The 18,419-nt window shown below is 46.9% G+C and overlaps 1 protein-coding gene across 2 annotated transcripts in view; it reads right to left on the bottom strand.

Moving 5' to 3' along the window:
* The window catches only part of HMCN2 (hemicentin 2), a 936,787-nt gene that overhangs the window by 306,781 nt on the left and 611,587 nt on the right, over positions 1–18,419 (bottom strand). For both annotated transcript variants that reach the window (XM_069609262.1, XM_069609261.1), the window contains 3 exons: positions 17,798–17,985; positions 17,050–17,146; positions 16,791–16,952 (listed from right to left, as the gene is read on the bottom strand). In XM_069609262.1, the coding sequence (XP_069465363.1) occupies positions 16,791–16,952; positions 17,050–17,146; positions 17,798–17,985 (447 nt within the window). The remainder of the gene's footprint in view (positions 1–16,790; positions 16,953–17,049; positions 17,147–17,797; positions 17,986–18,419) is intronic.

Genomic DNA, 18,419 nt, shown 5'->3' with positions numbered 1-18,419 from the left:
GTTGGGTGTCCACAATAACTAAGCGTAACCAAGAGAGGATGGCCGGTGGGTGTCCACAATAACTAAGCATAACCAAGAGAGGATGGCCGGTGGGTGTCCATCATAACCAAGTGTAACCAAGAGAGGATGGCCGGTGGGTGTCCATCATAACTAAGCGTAACCAAGAGAGGATGGTTGGTGGGTGTCCATCATAACTATGTGTAACCAAGAGAGGATGGTCAGTGGGTGTTCATCATAACTATGTGTAACCAAGAGAGAATGGCCAGTGGGTGTCCCTCATAACCAAGCATAACCAAGAGAGGATGGCCAATGGGTGTCCATTATAACTATGTATAACCAAGAGAGGATGGTCGGTGGGTGTCCATCATAACTATGTGTAACCAAGAGAGGATGGACGGTGGGTGTCCATCATAACTTAGCATAATCAAGAGGGGACGGCTGGTGGGTGTACATCATAACTAAGCGTAACCAAGAGAGTATGGCCAATGGGTGCCCATCATAACTATGTGTAACCAAGAGAGGATGGCCGGTGGGTGTCCATCATGCCTCACAGACTCTATCTATGTACCCAGCCCAAAGACTGCAGCGGACATGATCTGCACCGCAAACATGGAGTTGACGCTCACGAACTTCCTTCCCAAAACTAGAATCATGTGGTAAGCACACACAGATCACACGTTATTATGCCATGTTCTGTACCGTATGCCATCTGTACTGTTTAAAATCGATTGCATGTTATAGTGCCGCCTCATTGCCTACGCATCTTCTACGGCTTCTATCTGTTCTTGCCTTGCATCGCAAACCATACCTGTTTGCACCTCATCCAGGACACGTAGTATCTTGTCATAGCCGACCTAGTATGTCGTAGCCCATTCTGTTCCTTAGTGCCTGTTGCACTGCAAGCCAGTCGACTTAGCAGACTCCAGGACCACTGTATGCCACTGATACTTGTATTGTATGCCCATTAATAGGAAGTCCCTCATTCTAAGTGTCCCTATGGACATGCACAGCATGTAACCCACTACCTGCCTGTCTGCTTGTTGCCTAACTCTTTATCGTACAAACTGATTGTTCTATAAAGCCGAGCACGTACTGTAAGGTCCTACCCACAGCCCCCTATACCTGTACCTGTAAGGTCATACCCCAGCCTCCTATACCTGTACCTGTAAGGTCCTACCCCAGCCCCCATGCCTGTACCTGTAAGGTCCTACCCACAGCCTCTATACACTTTGCTCTGTCATAATCACTTATACTGCACACCCCAATCAGCAAACCTCCCACTCACCCACCACCTCACCATCTCTGCCCTACCTTCAGCACCATTACTGGTCATCGCATATGCAACATGGCCGCCACTGCACACCCTTTCTTCTAAAACATCCCCAACCCACTTCCTACCCTCCTACTTCACCAAACCTAACCCCCAAGTCACCCATCCTAAACCCACTCCATCTACCACACGCCCAAGATCCCCCAGCACTAGAAACAAACTACTAGGCCTCTGCTCTAGACAACTACCCAAAACCGCACAGGCCCGCCTCGGCACCTCACAGACTACATGCTCACCCAAGTCTGCAACTAACCAAGCCCCACCCAGCCTGCCCAAGGTGACACCTACCTCAACGACAATGGAGGAAGCCAATAGCAAAACCAAATAAATCATGACTCCCACCAACCTACAATGTTCCTTGATTAACGCCAGATCCCTTCAAGCCCATGCCACAGAAATCCACGACCTCATCACAAACCTTGACCTCGACATCCTTGCCATCACCGAGACCTGGCTACATAATGCAGACGGGCCGGCCCTCACATTAGCCATTCCGCTAGGTTACAACATCATTCGGTAGGACAGACTTACAACCACTGGAGGAGGAGTAGCCCTCATTGTCAAGGACCACCTAGAGGTCAGACAAACCCTCGCTAATCTCAGGGAGAACACCGACTCCCTTGCAGTTAAAATCCCAACACTACCATCACCCTTAACCTAGCCTACCACCCACCAGGCCCAATATCAGACTTCCACGACAACCTTATCCACCTCCTAGCTGAAAATATAAAAACAACCACTAAAACAACCCTCCTGGGTGATCTCAATCTGGGAATCAATGACCAGAATGACAGCCCGGCCACATCCCTGGCACTAGCTCTACAAGAACTCTGCTTCGACCAAAAAATCCACTCACCCACACACTGCAAAGGGCACACCCTTCACTGGGTAGCTGACCATAACTGCGATATTGACATCAGCTCTATCACTCCTACCCCCTTGTCCGACCATCTACTTATACACTTTCTCATCCCCCCATATGCAACGACCTCCAAAAATCCCAGCCAAACGCCACTAGCATTGGCTAGAAGCACCAGAAACATCACTACAGAAAGGCTACTCCCATACCTAGACATTCTTACCTCCACCCTCCCCACCGCCTCAGACCCATTGGTACTGGCAGACACCTACAAATCCACAATCAGTACGGCGATAGACATCATCGCTCCACTCTAGAAAAAAATGAAAATAAATACTAAACATTCTAATACCTGGTTTTCTTCAGAACTAAAAGAACTACGTACCCAGAAACGCAAAGCGCTGAACAAATGGCAAATTCCCCAAATGCATCCTCGCTATCCTTGTATAGAACACTTGCTATCCAATACAAGGAAGCCATAATCACAGCTAAATCTGCATCCTGCAATGACAGAATCTCAAATGCTAGCTCGGAATCAAGAGAGGTTTTTGCCATTTTTAAAGAATTATCCACGCCAGCCGCCAAGTCCCAAGAGATCATTAAAAACCAAACGTGGTGCAACGCCATACAGTCTGCCCTACTAAACAAAGTGGAACTCCTGCAGAAGAAAATTCAAAACCACCACAAAAACCTCACCCAGCACATTATGCTATCCTCTAGCTCCGAGATAGAGGTCACAAAAGACCCAATAACACCTTTCAAATTCAGAGAAATCTCTGAATCAGATGTTATAGAGATTGTGAATAGAATCAGGCCATCCAACTGCAAAGGCAATGCCTGCCTCGACAAACTAGTCAAAGACTGTGTAAAAACACTTGCACCTTTTCTCAAGACGTTCATCAATGCCTCCTTCACCTCCAAAACTGTCCCAGATAGCCAGAATGAAGACTGGGTGCACCCACTTAAAAAAACCTACCCTGGACCCAGATATTGCAAATAACTACAGACACATCACCACTGTCCCTTTCCTGCTCAAGACCCTGTACAAAGTTGCCTACACGCAAATCCATCAATATCTGGAGGAAAACCACATCCTAGGAAAAAGACAATCAGGTTTCTGTCCAGGACACAGGACTGAGTCTGCCCTACTCGATCTTAAAATACAACTCGGCAACATCATGGACAAAGGCAAACTGGCACTTCTCCTCTTACTAGATCTGTCCGCTACCTTCGACCTGGTTAACCATGATATCCTAGGTATGCAACTAAAAAACTAAGCCCACTTCTCACCACAAGCCATTGCTTGGGTTACCTCCTCTTAAAGGGTCGACTCATGAAAGTCTTTTCAGACTGTGCATGCGCCTCCCCCATGACTATCAACTGCGGAGTCCTGCAGGGCTTTTGCACAGCCCCCATGCTGTACAACATATTCCCCCTCCCACTCTTCAATGACCTAGATCATCGCGACATAGCCTACACAAACTACGCCGACGACACCCAAGTATTAGTCCCTCTAACCAGAATCTATGAACAAGAGGCGCGGACCTAACCAAGATCTACACAGCCATCCAGACTTGGATGGGAGCCAACGGTCTCTGTTTAAATGGCCTCTGTTTAAACGGCCTCTGTTTAAACGGGGACAAAACCGAGATCCTCATAGTAGGCACCAAAGAAACCCTTAACAAGCTCCCACCACAATACAAACCCGTTACTATCGACAACTCCTCCATCACTGTCCCTGCAGGGATAAAAAAACTCTAGGAGCATACCTTTACTCAACCCTGTCCATGTCACGCCAGGTTAACGCTATAGCCTCTTCTGCCACACTGACCACTAAGGTTATCAATGCAGTCAAGCCCTTCCTCTCTACCAAAAATTGTCTATCTGTCGGCAGAGCTGCAGTGAGCACCAAGCTGGACTACTGCAATGCCCTCTTCCTGGGCATCTCTGCAAAAAACATCAACAAATTACAAGTCACACAGAATAATGCCTCGAGGGCGGCACTGAGTATCCCCAAAAGGGAACACATCTCCCAGGCGAGGAAATAAGCACACTGGTTACCAGTAAAAGAACGCATACTTTTCAAAACCATGGCCATCACATATAGATCCCTCTCCGCCGACGCCCCCTCATACTTCTCAGAGAGGATCACTTTCAACTCCTCCACCAGACCCACCAGATCTCACCTGGCCAACCAGATATATGTGCCCGCCTTTAAAAGATCCAAAGCTGGGGGGTCCAGCTTTCAACACCTGGATCCTAATAGCTGGAATGCACTGCCCACAGCATTAAGAGACGAACAATCCTACATTGCCTTCTGCAAAATGCAGAAAACCTCTTTGTTCAACTAAGCTGCTTCTTGATCCAACTACAATGAATAGCTATGCTGGCTAAATGTTACCTACTAACCTACAAAGCATCTCAATACTGCCAGCTAGGTACTGTTTTTACCTGTTCAATGTACTCCTGTACCATGTTTTATCTGTTCAATGTATTCCTGTACCTGTACCAAGTGAGCATTCTGTAACAGCGCCACGATGTCCCCGGGCCGATGTGCGCTATACAAATTCAAATAAATCAATAAATAAATAACTAAGCGTAACCAAGAGAGGATGGCCGCTGGGTGTCCATCATACATGACTAAGTGTTACCAAGAGAGGATGGCCGGTGGGTGTCCATCATAACTATGTGTAACCAAGAGAGGATGGCCGGTGGATGTCCACCATAACTAAGCGTAACCAAGAGAGGATGGCTGGTGGGTGTCCATCATAACCAAGTGTAACCAAGAGAGGATGGCCGGTGGATGTCCACCATAACTAAGCGTATCCCAGAGAGGATGGCTGGTGGGTGTCCATCATAACCAAGTGTAACCAAGAGAGGATGGCCGCTGGGTGTCCATCATACATGACTAAGTGTTACCAAGAGAGGATGGCCGGTGGGTGTCCATCATAACTATGTGTAACCAAGAGAGGATGGCCGGTGGATGTCCACCATAACTAAGCGTAACCAAGAGAGGATGGCTGGTGGGTGTCCATCATAACCAAGTGTAACCAAGAGAGGATGGCCGGTGGATGTCCACCATAACTAAGCGTATCCCAGAGAGGATGGCTGGTGGGTGTCCATCATAACCAAGTGTAACCAAGAGAGGATGGCCGCTGGGTGTCCATCATACATGACTAAGTGTTACCAAGAGAGGATGGCCGGTGGGTGTCCATCATAACTATGTGTAACCAAGAGAGGATGGCCGGTGGATGTCCACCATAACTAAGCGTAACCAAGAGAGGATGGCTGGTGGGTGTCCATCATAACCAAGTGTAACCAAGAGAGGATGGCCGGTGGATGTCCACCATAACTAAGCGTATCCCAGAGAGGATGGCTGGTGGGTGTCCATCATAACCAAGTGTAACCAAGAGAGGATGGCCGGTGGATGTCCACCATAACTAAGCGTAACCAAGAGAGGAAGGCCGATGGGTGTCCATCATAACTATGTGTAACCAAGAGAGGATGGCTGGTGGGTGTCCATCATAACCAAGTGTAACCAAGAGAGGATGGCCGGTGGATGTCCACCATAACTAAGCGTAACCAAGAGAGGATGGCTGGTGGGTGTCCATCATAACTATGTGTAACCAAGAGAGGATGGCTGGTGGGTGTCCATCATAACCAAGTGTAACCAAGAGAGGATGGCCGGTGGATGTCCACCATAACTAAGCGTAACCAAGAGAGGATGGCTGGTGGGTGTCCATCATAACCAAGTGTAACCAAGAGAGGATGGCCGGTGGATGTCCACCATAACTAAGCGTAACCAAGAGAGGATGGCTGGTGGGTGTCCATGATAACCAAGTGTAACCAAGAGAGGATGGCCGGTGGATGTCCACCATAACTAAGCGTAACCAAGAGAGGAAGGCCGATGGGTGTCCATCATAACTATGTGTAACCAAGAGAGGATGGCTGGTGGGTGTCCATCATAACCAAGTGTAACCAAGAGCGGATGGCCGGTGGATGTCCACCATAACTAAGCGTAACCAAGAGAGGATGGCAGGTATGTGTCCACCATAACTAAGCGTAACCAAGAGAGGAAGGCCGATGGGTGTCCATCATAACTATGTGTAACCAAGAGAGGATGTCTGGTGGGTGTCCATCATAACTATGTGTAACCAAGAGAGGATGGCAGAAGAGTGTCCATCATAACTATGTGTAACCAAGAGAGGATGGCCGGTGGGTGTCCATCATAACTATGTGTAACCAAGAGAGGATGGCAGAAGAGTGTCCATCATAACTAAGCGTAACCAAGAGAGGATGGCCGGTGGGTGTCCATCATACATGACTAAGTGTTACCAAGAGAGGATGGCCGGTGGGTGTCCATCATAACTATGTGTAACCAAGAGAGGATGGCCGGTGGGTGTCCATCATACATAACTAAGCGTAACCAAGAGAGGATGGCCAGTGGGTGTCCATCATAACTAAGCGTAACCAAGAGAGGGTGGCAAGTATGTGTCCATCATAACCATGTGTAACCAAGAGAGGATGGCCGGTGGATGTCCACCATAACTAAGCGTAACCAAGAGAGGAAGGCCGATGGGTGTCCATCATAACTATGTGTAACCAAGAGAGGATGGCTGGTGGGTGTCCATCATAACCAAGTGTAACCAAGAGAGGATGGCCGGTGGATGTCCACCATAACTAAGCGTAACCAAGAGAGGATGGCAGGTATGTGTCCACCATAACTAAGCGTAACCAAGAGAGGAAGGCCGATGGGTGTCCATCATAACTATGTGTAACCAAGAGAGGATGTCTGGTGGGTGTCCATCATAACTATGTGTAACCAAGAGAGGATGGCAGAAGAGTGTCCATCATAACTATGTGTAACCAAGAGAGGATGGCCGGTGGGTGTCCATCATAACTATGTGTAACCAAGAGAGGATGGCAGAAGAGTGTCCATCATAACTAAGCGTAACCAAGAGAGGATGGCCGGTGGGTGTCCATCATACATGACTAAGTGTTACCAAGAGAGGATGGCCGGTGGGTGTCCATCATAACTATGTGTAACCAAGAGAGGATGGCCGGTGGGTGTCCATCATACATAACTAAGCGTAACCAAGAGAGGATGGCTGGTGGGTGTCCACCATAACTAAGCGTAACCAAGAGAGGAAGGCCGATGGGTGTCCATCATAACTATGTGTAACCAAGAGAGGATGTCTGGTGGGTGTCCATCATAACTATGTGTAACCAAGAGAGGATGGCAGAAGAGTGTCCATCATAACTATGTGTAACCAAGAGAGGATGGCCGGTGGGTGTCCATCATAACTATGTGTAACCAAGAGAGGATGGCAGAAGAGTGTCCATCATAACTAAGCGTAACCAAGAGAGGATGGCCGGTGGGTGTCCATCATACATGACTAAGTGTTACCAAGAGAGGATGGCCGGTGGGTGTCCATCATAACTATGTGTAAACAAGAGAGGATGGCCGGTGGGTGTCCATCATACATAACTAAGCGTAACCAAGAGAGGATGGCTGGTGGGTGTCCACCATAACTAAGCGTAACCAAGAGAGGAAGGCCGATGGGTGTCCATCATAACTATGTGCAACCAAGAGAGGATGTCTGGTGGGTGTCCATCATAACTATGTGTAACCAAGAGAGGATGGCAGAAGAGTGTCCATCATAACTATGTGTAACCAAGAGAGGATGGCCGGTGGGTGTCCATCATAACTATGTGTAACCAAGAGAGGATGTCAGAAGAGTGTCCATCATAACTAAGCGTAACCAAGAGAGGATGGCCGGTGGGTGTCCATCATACATGACTAAGTGTTACCAAGAGAGGATGGCCGGTGGGTGTCCATCATAACTATGTGTAACCAAGAGAGGATGGCCGCTGGGTGTCCATCATAACTAAGCATAATCAAGAGAGGATGGCCGGTGGGTGTCCATCATAACTAAGCTTAACCAAGAGAGGGTGGTCGGTGGGTGTCCATCATAACTATGTGTATCCAAGAGAGGAAGGCCATTGGGTGTCCATCATAACTAAGCGTAACCAAGAGAGGAAGGCCGGTGGATGTCCATCATAACTAAGCGTAACCAAGAGAGGAAGGCCGTTGGGTGTCCATCATAACTAAGCGTAACCAAGAGAGGATGGCTGTTGGGTGTCCATCATAACTAAGCGTAACCAAGAGAGGATGGCAGGTATGTGTCCATCATACATAACTAAGCGTAACCAAGAGAGGATGGCCGCTGGGTGTCCATCATAACTAAGCATAATCAAGAGAGGATGGCCGGTGGGTGTCCCTCATAACTAAGCATAATCAAGAGAGGTTGGCCGGTGGGTGTCCATCATAACTAAGCTTAACCAAGAGAGGGTGGTCGGTGGGTGTCCATCATAACTATGTGTATCCAAGAGAGGGTGCCGATGGATGTCCATCATAACTAAGCGTAACCAAGAGAGGAAGGCCGGTGGATGTCCATCATAACTAAGTGTAACCAAGAGAGGATGGCCGATGTGTGTCCACCATAAGTATGTGTAACCAGGAGAGGATGGCCGGTGGGTGTCCACCATAACTAAGCATATCCAAGAGAGGATGGCCGGTGGGTGTCCATCATAACTAAGCGTAACCAAGAGAGGATGGTTGGTGGGTGTCCATCATAACTATGTGTAACCCAGAGAGGATGGTTGGTGGGTGTCCATCATAACTATGTGTAACCCAGAGAGGATGGTTGGTGGGTGTCCGCCATAACTAAACATAACCAAGAGAGGATGGGCGGTGGGTGTCCATCATAACCAAGCATAACCCAGAGAGGATGGTTGGTGGGTGTCCATCATAACTAAGCGTAACCAAGAGAGGATGGTTGGTGGGTGTCCATCATAACTATGTGTAACCCAGAGAGGATGGTTGGTGGGTGTCCATCATAACTATGTGTAACCCAGAGAGGATGGTTGGTGGGTGTCCATCATAACTATGTGTAACCCAGAGAGGATGGTTGGTGGGTGTCCGCCATAACTATGTGTAACCCAGAGAGGATGGTTGGTGGGTGTCCATCATAACTATGTGTAACCCAGAGAGGATGGTTGGTGGGTGTCCGCCATAACTAAGCATAACCAAGAGAGGATGGTTGGTGGGTGTCCATCATAACTATGTGTAACCAAGAGAGGATGGCCGATGTGTGTCCACCATAAGTATGTGTAACCAAGAGAGGAAGGCCGGTGGATGTCCATCATAACTAAGTGTAACCAAGAGAGGATGGCCGATGTGTGTCCACCATAAGTATGTGTAACCAGGAGAGGATGGCCGGTGGGTGTCCACCATAACTAAGCATATCCAAGAGAGGATGGCCGGTGGGTGTCCATCATAACTAAGCGTAACCAAGAGAGGATGGTTGGTGGGTGTCCATCATAACTATGTGTAACCCAGAGAGGATGGTTGGTGGGTGTCCATCATAACTATGTGTAACCCAGAGAGGATGGTTGGTGGGTGTCCGCCATAACTAAACATAACCAAGAGAGGATGGGCGGTGGGTGTCCATCATAACCAAGCATAACCCAGAGAGGATGGTTGGTGGGTGTCCATCATAACTAAGCGTAACCAAGAGAGGATGGTTGGTGGGTGTCCATCATAACTATGTGTAACCCAGAGAGGATGGTTGGTGGGTGTCCATCATAACTATGTGTAACCCAGAGAGGATGGTTGGTGGGTGTCCATCATAACTATGTGTAACCCAGAGAGGATGGTTGGTGGGTGTCCGCCATAACTATGTGTAACCCAGAGAGGATGGTTGGTGGGTGTCCATCATAACTATGTGTAACCCAGAGAGGATGGTTGGTGGGTGTCCGCCATAACTAAGCATAACCAAGAGAGGATGGTTGGTGGGTGTCCATCATAACTATGTGTAACCAAGAGAGGATGGTTGGTGGGTGTCCATCATAACTATGTGTAACCAAGAGAGGGTGGCCGGTGGGTGTCCACCATAACTATGTGTAACCAAGAGAGGATGGTTGGTGGGTGTCCATCATAACTAAGCGTTACCAAGAGAGGCTGTGAGGCCCTCTTAAAGCTACCAAACTTTATTCTCTGCTTTGCTTGTGCAGTTTTAAAATGGCAACTGCTGTCACGTTTATTTCTCTGCAGGACACTTTTGCTTTGCTATCTACCGATTGCCTGGTGCATGCCTGTCACATTATTTCGCTTCCTATGCGTAGCAGAAACCTTATCTACCTAAGATGTTCTGCGCTACTTGTGTAGTGAGTCCCTATCTTGTGTACACGCCTTCCTGCCACCTAATCTATTCTCTTTTAAACACACTAATTGTGCAAGTTAATGCCTTATCTGATCCCTACTAATGTGGCGCAAAATAACTATTCTTTATAACAGCTGCATTTCTAGGAGAGTTCAAAGTGCAGTTTCAAATGTGTCCTTATCTTGTTATTCTGTTAGGGTAGGCAGAGGGAGCTGGAACATGCTCTCTAGTCAATAATTGCCTCACTACAGTCTGCACTGCCATCAGCTAACCCTGTACACATCATGCAAGTTATCAAAAACACAGATTTAGAGACACTTGGGCCTCAATACAAGTTTGTCGGTGTGGAATTAACGTGCCGATATTAACATATGCCGGCACGTTTCCACACCAGCCAACTACAAGTTTGCTGGTGAAGTGCCAGAATTACCTGCAGTTAAGAGCCAGACTTAATTCTGGTACCTTACCGGCAAAGATAGCCAGTATTACCGGCACTGGTATTACCAGTGCCGGTAATACCAGCAAATCCCCCCATAGAGTCCTATGGAACCCCATGGAATGGGGATTTACCACCAACACTGGCACTCATAATCCAGTAACTATACCGCCAGACCGAGTGCCAGCATCGGTATTTCCGTTTGCTGGTATCCTGGCGGATTTACCGCCAGGCACTGGCAAACCTTTAATGATGACCAAGAACAGAACTTTTCAATGGAGAAGAGAGTTCTCCTGCACTGATAGCAATAGGGACTGATCAGTGCCCCAAAAAGAAGAGGTCAGCAGGGTAGGTAAAGTGAAAAAGGTTTCACTTGCCTCCAAAAAGCCAGGCAATGTTCAAAACAATAGCAACAGCGGGGTGTGCCATTGATGTCTATGAAGGGAAACCAGCAAAAATAAACATCTTTCCTAACAGTGGCGTGTGGATCTGCAGATGGGAAAATGAATGAACGAGTGGATGCATGGATGAATCGTTATGTCAGCAGAGGTGTTACTGAAAGTATGGGTGAATGAGTGAATTATTAGGTGCCTATCTAAAGGGGTGGACGGAATGGTAAATAAATTGATGTTAATTGATATGAAGATTGCAAACATGCAGGTGCATAATATCATGGATAAAGATATGAATGGGTGATTGACTACAGTGGTAGTCGATGAATGGGTGATTGACTACAGTGATAGTGAATGAATGGGTGAGTTGATGACTGAACACAGCGGTAGTCGATGAATGGGTGAGTGGATGACTGAAGACAGCGGTAGTCGATGAATGGGTGAGTGGATGACTGAACACAGCGGTAGTCAATGAATGGGTGAGTGGATGACTGAACACAGCCGTAGTCGATGAATGGGTGCGTGGATGACTGACCCCAGTGGCAGTCGATGAATGGGTGAGTGGATGACTGATCACAGTGGTAGTCGATGAATGGGTGCGTGGATGACTGACCACAGTGGCAGTCGATGAATGGGTGATTGACTACAGTGATAGTGAATGAATGGGTGAGTTGATGACTGACCACTGCGGCAGTCGATCAATGGGTGAGTGAATGACTGACCACAGTGCTAGTCAATGAATGGGTGAGTGGATGACTGAAGACGGCGGTAGTCGAAGAATGGGTGCGTGGATGACTGACCCCAGTGGCAGTCGATGAATGAGTGAGTGGATGACTGACCACAGCGGTAGTCGATGAATGGGTGCGTGGATGACTGACCACAGTGGCAGTCGATGAATGGGTGAGTGTATGACTGACCGCAGCGGCAGTCGATGAATGGGTGAGTGGATGACTGACACCAGTGGCAGTCGATGAATGGGTGAGTGGATGACTGACCACAGCGGTAGTCGACAAATGGGTGCGTGGATGACTGACCCCAGTGGCAGTCGATGAATGAGTGAGTGGATGACTGACTACAGCGGTAGTCGATGAATGGGTGCGTGGATGACTGACCACAGTGGCAGTCGATGAATGGGTGAGTGTATGACTGACCACAGCGGCAGTCGATGAATGGGTGAGTGGATGACTGACCCCAGTGGGAGTCGATGAATGGGTGAGTGGATGACTGACCACAGCGGTAGTCGACGAATGGGTGCGTGGATGACTGCCCCAGTTGCAGTCGATGAATGGGTGAGTGGATGACTGACCACAGCGGTAGTCCATGAATGGGTGTGTGGATGACTGACCACAGCGGTAGTCGACGAATGGGTGCGTGGATGACTGACCACAGTGGTAGTCGATGAATAAGTGTGTGAAAATGTGGGCACATTTTTGGGTGGATAATTAAAAGATTGGATGAACAGATAGTCAAATCACCAGAATGTTGGATAAATCAGTGCTTGGATGACAAGAAGAATTTAGAAGCAGATTGGTGGGTGATGGGATACTTTGACAGAATGATGGGCTGGCTGCATTTGTTACTGCTGAGTTTTACATTGCAGAATGTTGAGTTATCACCGACTTGCAGCTCAGTGCAGCAGTAAAATGTGTAGGCGAACCCTGTACAGCCCCCGAGTACCCTGCAGCCCCAACCTACCAACCTCCAAAACATTATCCTTCTTCCCAGACCGACCTTCATCACATTTCCTGAGCTTTGTATTTTAGGTGATTTTCTTGTAGATGAATATATTGCACTGAAAAACGTAGGCAGTGAATATTCTGCAAGGAAATCGCTGGATATCAGTGGGTCAAGAAGCGGCTTAGCTCTCAGTGCATGCTTTATAAATGATCTCACTCATTTGCACACTCACTCGTGCACGGGTGGAGCGCAGGCTAATTGGAAAAACAGGTGGGTGGATGTGTAGGCGGGTGGATATATGAGCAGCTGTGAGGATTTCCTCGTGTAAAAGCCGCTCACAAGATGCTGTCTGTGTACAAAACATTGGGACCTGATCAAGTTGGATCCAACACCGCATCGCCTCTTTCCAGAGCCACCTATGTTAGCTTATAAGAGAGGAAAGAACCTAAGAGACACTGATTCAAGCGGAAAAATCAAGAGTCCAAAACAAACACTGCTGAGAAAACGGAAAAGGTGGCACATTTGCCTGTTTAAACGGTCAGCATTGTTCGAATTTGATAAAAGGAAAACACATCACACATCCTAATATGGGAAAGAAAATACCCTTACATGATTATGCGACTTGCAAAAGCAAAAACATAATATATGCCCTAAAATGTCTCTGTGGGAAAAACCATGCGCAAAACCAAAAAAACGCTGGACTGAGCACAAGTTCAACATCAGGACCAGAAACATAAAATCAGCAAGCTTCAGGCATTTTAGGGACAACAATCACACAATAGCAAAACTTACATGCATAATCTCAGAAGTCATACATCCTCTATCAAGAGGTGAAATCTAGCCAAGAACCTATCGCAAAGAGAGCTTTACTGGATTCACAAATTAGACTCAATGGCCCCATTAGGACTCAACGAGGAATTCTACTTAGGCCCATTCCTCTAGTAGGGGGGCTCTTCAAAAATCATTGATCACTATTTCCCACTCAGGATAGGGCGACATCAGTTGCTAAGATTGTGGACTCACTTGAAGCAGCTACGGAATATACTCATAAGAGTTTCTTGTAATATAAATAATTGTACAATTATCAAACATCAAATTCCAGAGTTGGTGATGGCCAGGAATACAGTGGAGGGTAATCATTAATTGGCATTTCAGATAGGTCTGTTTTGTCCTGTACATAAAATTATAGACACATGTCAGCCCTCCTGGCAGATGGTCAGGACTACCGCACCTGGACTATTCAACTGCTGAGATTGTGAACTCCTTAGAGACAGCACGCTCTCAGAAAGTCAATGCATAATTTGACCATTGTGTTCGGAAAAGTGATCTTTCGGTGTTTAGACAACTATCGACAGAGATTGGATATTATATAGAATAAAGGGAGAATGGACTTTCTATTCTGTAGTGGCACAATTCAATCGAATGTCTTACTAATTGGATTAGAAAGAACTTTATGTAAAAAGGGTTTTAATGGAACAATTGAGGACAGCACAGACACAGTAGGTCAAGCCAATTTAAATGCAATAAGGTTGTCACACAATTGACCAGATATCTGTCCCTTGATGAACAATCTTGTCAATTTTATTTCACGTGTACACACTATGAATGGGCAAAAGAAGAAAATATAGTTCTATGGAGAATTAGATTCTCACACGAATAGTGCCATGTGGTAAATAGCATACATCGAAGTAGTCCTAAATAGTATCACCAGCAAGAATGGGAGGGCTGTATTCGCTTTGAAACCCCTCACTAAAAAAAAGATTTGCATTTGGGTATCGTTCTACTTGGAGATACTTCACCATTTTCATTATAGAATACAGATCATTAAACACAATGAACCGACTGCAATATCAGTGTAGTTGCACTGAACATGTTAACCAACCAGAGCTTTGCGTTTATTTTTATGACTTTTTCAACATTAAGTTCGAAGTGTCATAATACTGGGATGACCGCTAGCCTTATTTTAACATCATCATTATTACGACCTTTTATTTACACGGCTGATGTCATTCACGCATAATGTGATGACGTCACCATTACGCGATGGTGCCACAATAAATAGCAGCCATATTGCATCGTCCGGCGTCTCCACAACCGGGTTTCACACAGATTGATGCAATGCGTGGATACAACACATAAGTGATCAGTTACTAGGGAGACCTGAGTCACGAGACCTAACCCTAACTACTTATCCCACATATATCAATCTTTTTCCAGCCAGATGGATTCATCAAGACGTTTAACCCTACGCCAAAAAACCGAGCCGAGGACAGAGAAGGAACAGGGTGAGTTTCTTATTACACTCATCATGGCCTCATGACCTCACTGGGATTGAGAACAGTCACCTCTAGAGCAATGTTTCTTTATCATCACAGATTGAAAAGACTCTGTAAACGAGGGATGCGCCACAGGACCCAGTGGGGCAGCCAAAGTAGAAGATACCATAGCATCCTAGCTACTCGTGCAAGGCCAGCTATTTCTATTTAAAGTTGTAAAATGATGCTCTTAGACAGGATGTTGAGGCATCATACACATAGTCATAATGATTGCAATGCTGATTGAAAAGAGTTGGTGACACTGGATTTCTCAATCCCCATAGAATTGGACTCTACAAAGAGAACTAATGCTAGCTATCCAACATGCTAAGGATCTATTTCCCTGATCTCATGGGATTAGCACTCTTAAACACCAAGGCACTGATCTAACCAAATGATGAAAGTTAGTAATATTGTGTTTTACATTTTAAACACACACTGCTAGGTAGCACAAAAAGGACCTTTTTGAATTGTGTTGAGCTTTCTGTCTTGACTTAGTAGAAATACTAATGAAACGTCAGTGTACATTTGACTAAATTGATACAATTTATGTAAAACTTTGCTATTTATTTATAGAATAATTTTTTTACAATTAAAGACCCTGATGAAGAGAACGAGAATATTGAAACGTGTTGGGCAATATGAATAAAATGTTTCAAAAGGAAAAAATGAATCTGTATTCTTTTAAAATGTATGATGCTAAACTATTCTACAACCTAGAAATAATCTAACTTGAAGAAAGAGTGTAAAAGGTGTCCCTTGTTGGGATCAGCCTTTTTTCCAAAAAGTTTGGCTTATTGATTGAGCTATAGAAAGTGTGCAGGCGAAGCGGGTTCCCTCAATTTGGGAACTTCTTTTTTTATTCTATGGGTGACAACCCATATGCCAGGGTTGTTGTTTTCTCCTCTGCACCTTAAATACAATCTAACATTTTTCTTTCAAATCCATAAAATATCTGGAAATTACTTTAAGTTATCATAGAACTAACAGAAGTGCAGGGTATTCTTAACAAATATGTGTAGAAAACATTCTCCATGGTCACCGAGACAAGCATAAAACGTGCACCGCCACAAACCATACTCTGGGAACAAAGCAAACGTTGGACAATACGGATCGAAGAACCAACAATAAAACAACCACACACTGAGAGCCAAGCAGAAACCCACTAACCACACCCTCCTCTTGTCCACACCTGCATACCCTTCATGCTCCACACATGCCCAAATGGGCCAGCAAAGCTACACACAAAAAACACACAAACCACACATCCAGAGCTAATCACGGCCCAAGACCAAACAGGTGCAAACAACAAACAACCCAGACACTGGATGCTACAGCTGCACACAACAAAGCACACCCAGAGCGCTGACACACACAGACACCAGTTTCTCCTGGTTCTGCAAGCCTCAACAGAAGAGTGCAACTTCTATCCGATCCCAATTCCCTCCCTAAACCTACCCCACACCCACTTTTCCTACAGAGCCACGTGAGCGCCTGCAGACCATGCAAATGGCGGCAGTGGTGGTGTAAATCATCCTAACATATCATATACGCACCAGGTAAAATGAGCATCTCCGCGCTGGAAGACTGGAGGTGCCCGTCCTTGTACCAGGCTATTTCTGCCTCCAGGTTCGACTGCACATCACACAGCAGGTTGACGGTGAGTCCCAGGATGGCCATGACCGTTTCTGGGTTAACACCCACGATCTTCGGTGGAACTGCAGCACCCCCAAAATATAATAAATAGGAGCATTAGCAATACCCATCTGGTAATGATGTCTTATAACCAAAGCAATGTTACTTCTTAACACTCACACTGCACAGTGACTGAGAACAGCTTCTCCACAGACCCAGCTGCATTCTCCGCCACACAGACGTAGGTGTCTGCATCCGCCATTTCCACCCGGTTGATCTGCGGAATAGTAGGGAAACAGCTCAGCGTTTCAGGTGTGGACAGTTGGAAAGGGACCAAAACAGACACGTTGAAGTTGCCAGGACAAGGAAGGAGGAGGTTCACAGAGGCGTAGCCAGGATTATCTAACAAGTGAGGCTTGGAGCTAATGTAGTTGGGCCCACCGCAGTGACTTTAACATCTGTAAATTCCCCGCACTGCTGCTGAGCGGCCATTTACACATTGTGGGTGGGCCTTGCCCGCTCCGGCCCCACCCTGTCTATGCCTCTGGAGGATCAGAGGCTCAGTGTGAGTAGAAAGGCCTGAAACACGGGTGGTCAAGGCGATGCAGCCGTACAGGAAATGATGCATGCACACAGGTTTCATGGAATGTAGAGCAAGACGTCATTTCCTGTGGGCCACAGCTCTGGTTCAAATGAACACACACTTACACATAATAATGCAGTCGAAGGACCAAACAGAAGAAATGAGATGGCATGGCTGCCACGGTGCACATTGCTCTCCTGTGGGCCTGGGCGGTACAACACAACTGTACCAGATGGATGCAAATACCAAACTCCATTGCACTGTCAAGGCACCCCTTCCTCTCTGGAAGCAGTGGTAAAATGCGTAGATTTACAGGGGCGCATGAAGGATTAAGGGACCTCATACCTGCAGGTGTCTCCCCTCCTCCAGGATCTGATGCTTGCTGGTGCCTTCGATGGGCTGGCCATTCTGGAGCCAGGAGATCTCAGGAGATGGCGTCCCAGTGGCCTCACACTTCAGGAGGGCAGTTCCGTTGGCGATCACCGCCACCTCCTCTAACACCTCATGCACGTCACCTTCAAACACTGGGGGGCCTGGAATGACAAATGGGAGATCAGCGGATATTCATCAAGGGCTTATGGTAAAGGGTCCCATCAGCACTCCCAGGTTTCACTCTGACCTTCTCACAGCTGTGGAATAAGGCCACCCTTTGGCCCAGGTGACAGATGTAATGGCGTGACTAGAAGTTCACAGGACTCCCTGCCAGATCCATCAATCCATCGACATGCGCGAGATGAGCTCCGGCACTTAACGGAACACTTCTTTTCCGCTGCATGCGTGAGATGAGCTCCGACACTTAACGGAACACTTCTTTTCTGCTGCATGCGTGAGATGAGCTCCGGAACTTAACGGAACACTTCTTTTCCGCTGCATGCGCGAGATGAGCTCCGACACTTAACGGAACACTTCTTTTCTGCTGCATGCGTGAGATGAGCTCCGACACTTAACGGAACACTTCTTTTCTGCT

The sequence above is a fragment of the Ambystoma mexicanum genome, chromosome 8 (genome assembly GCF_040938575.1).
Source record: "Ambystoma mexicanum isolate Mex_15411 chromosome 8, UKY_AmexF1_1, whole genome shotgun sequence".
NCBI lineage: Eukaryota > Metazoa > Chordata > Amphibia > Caudata > Ambystomatidae > Ambystoma > Ambystoma mexicanum.
This window is presented reverse-complemented; position numbering and strand designations above follow the sequence as displayed.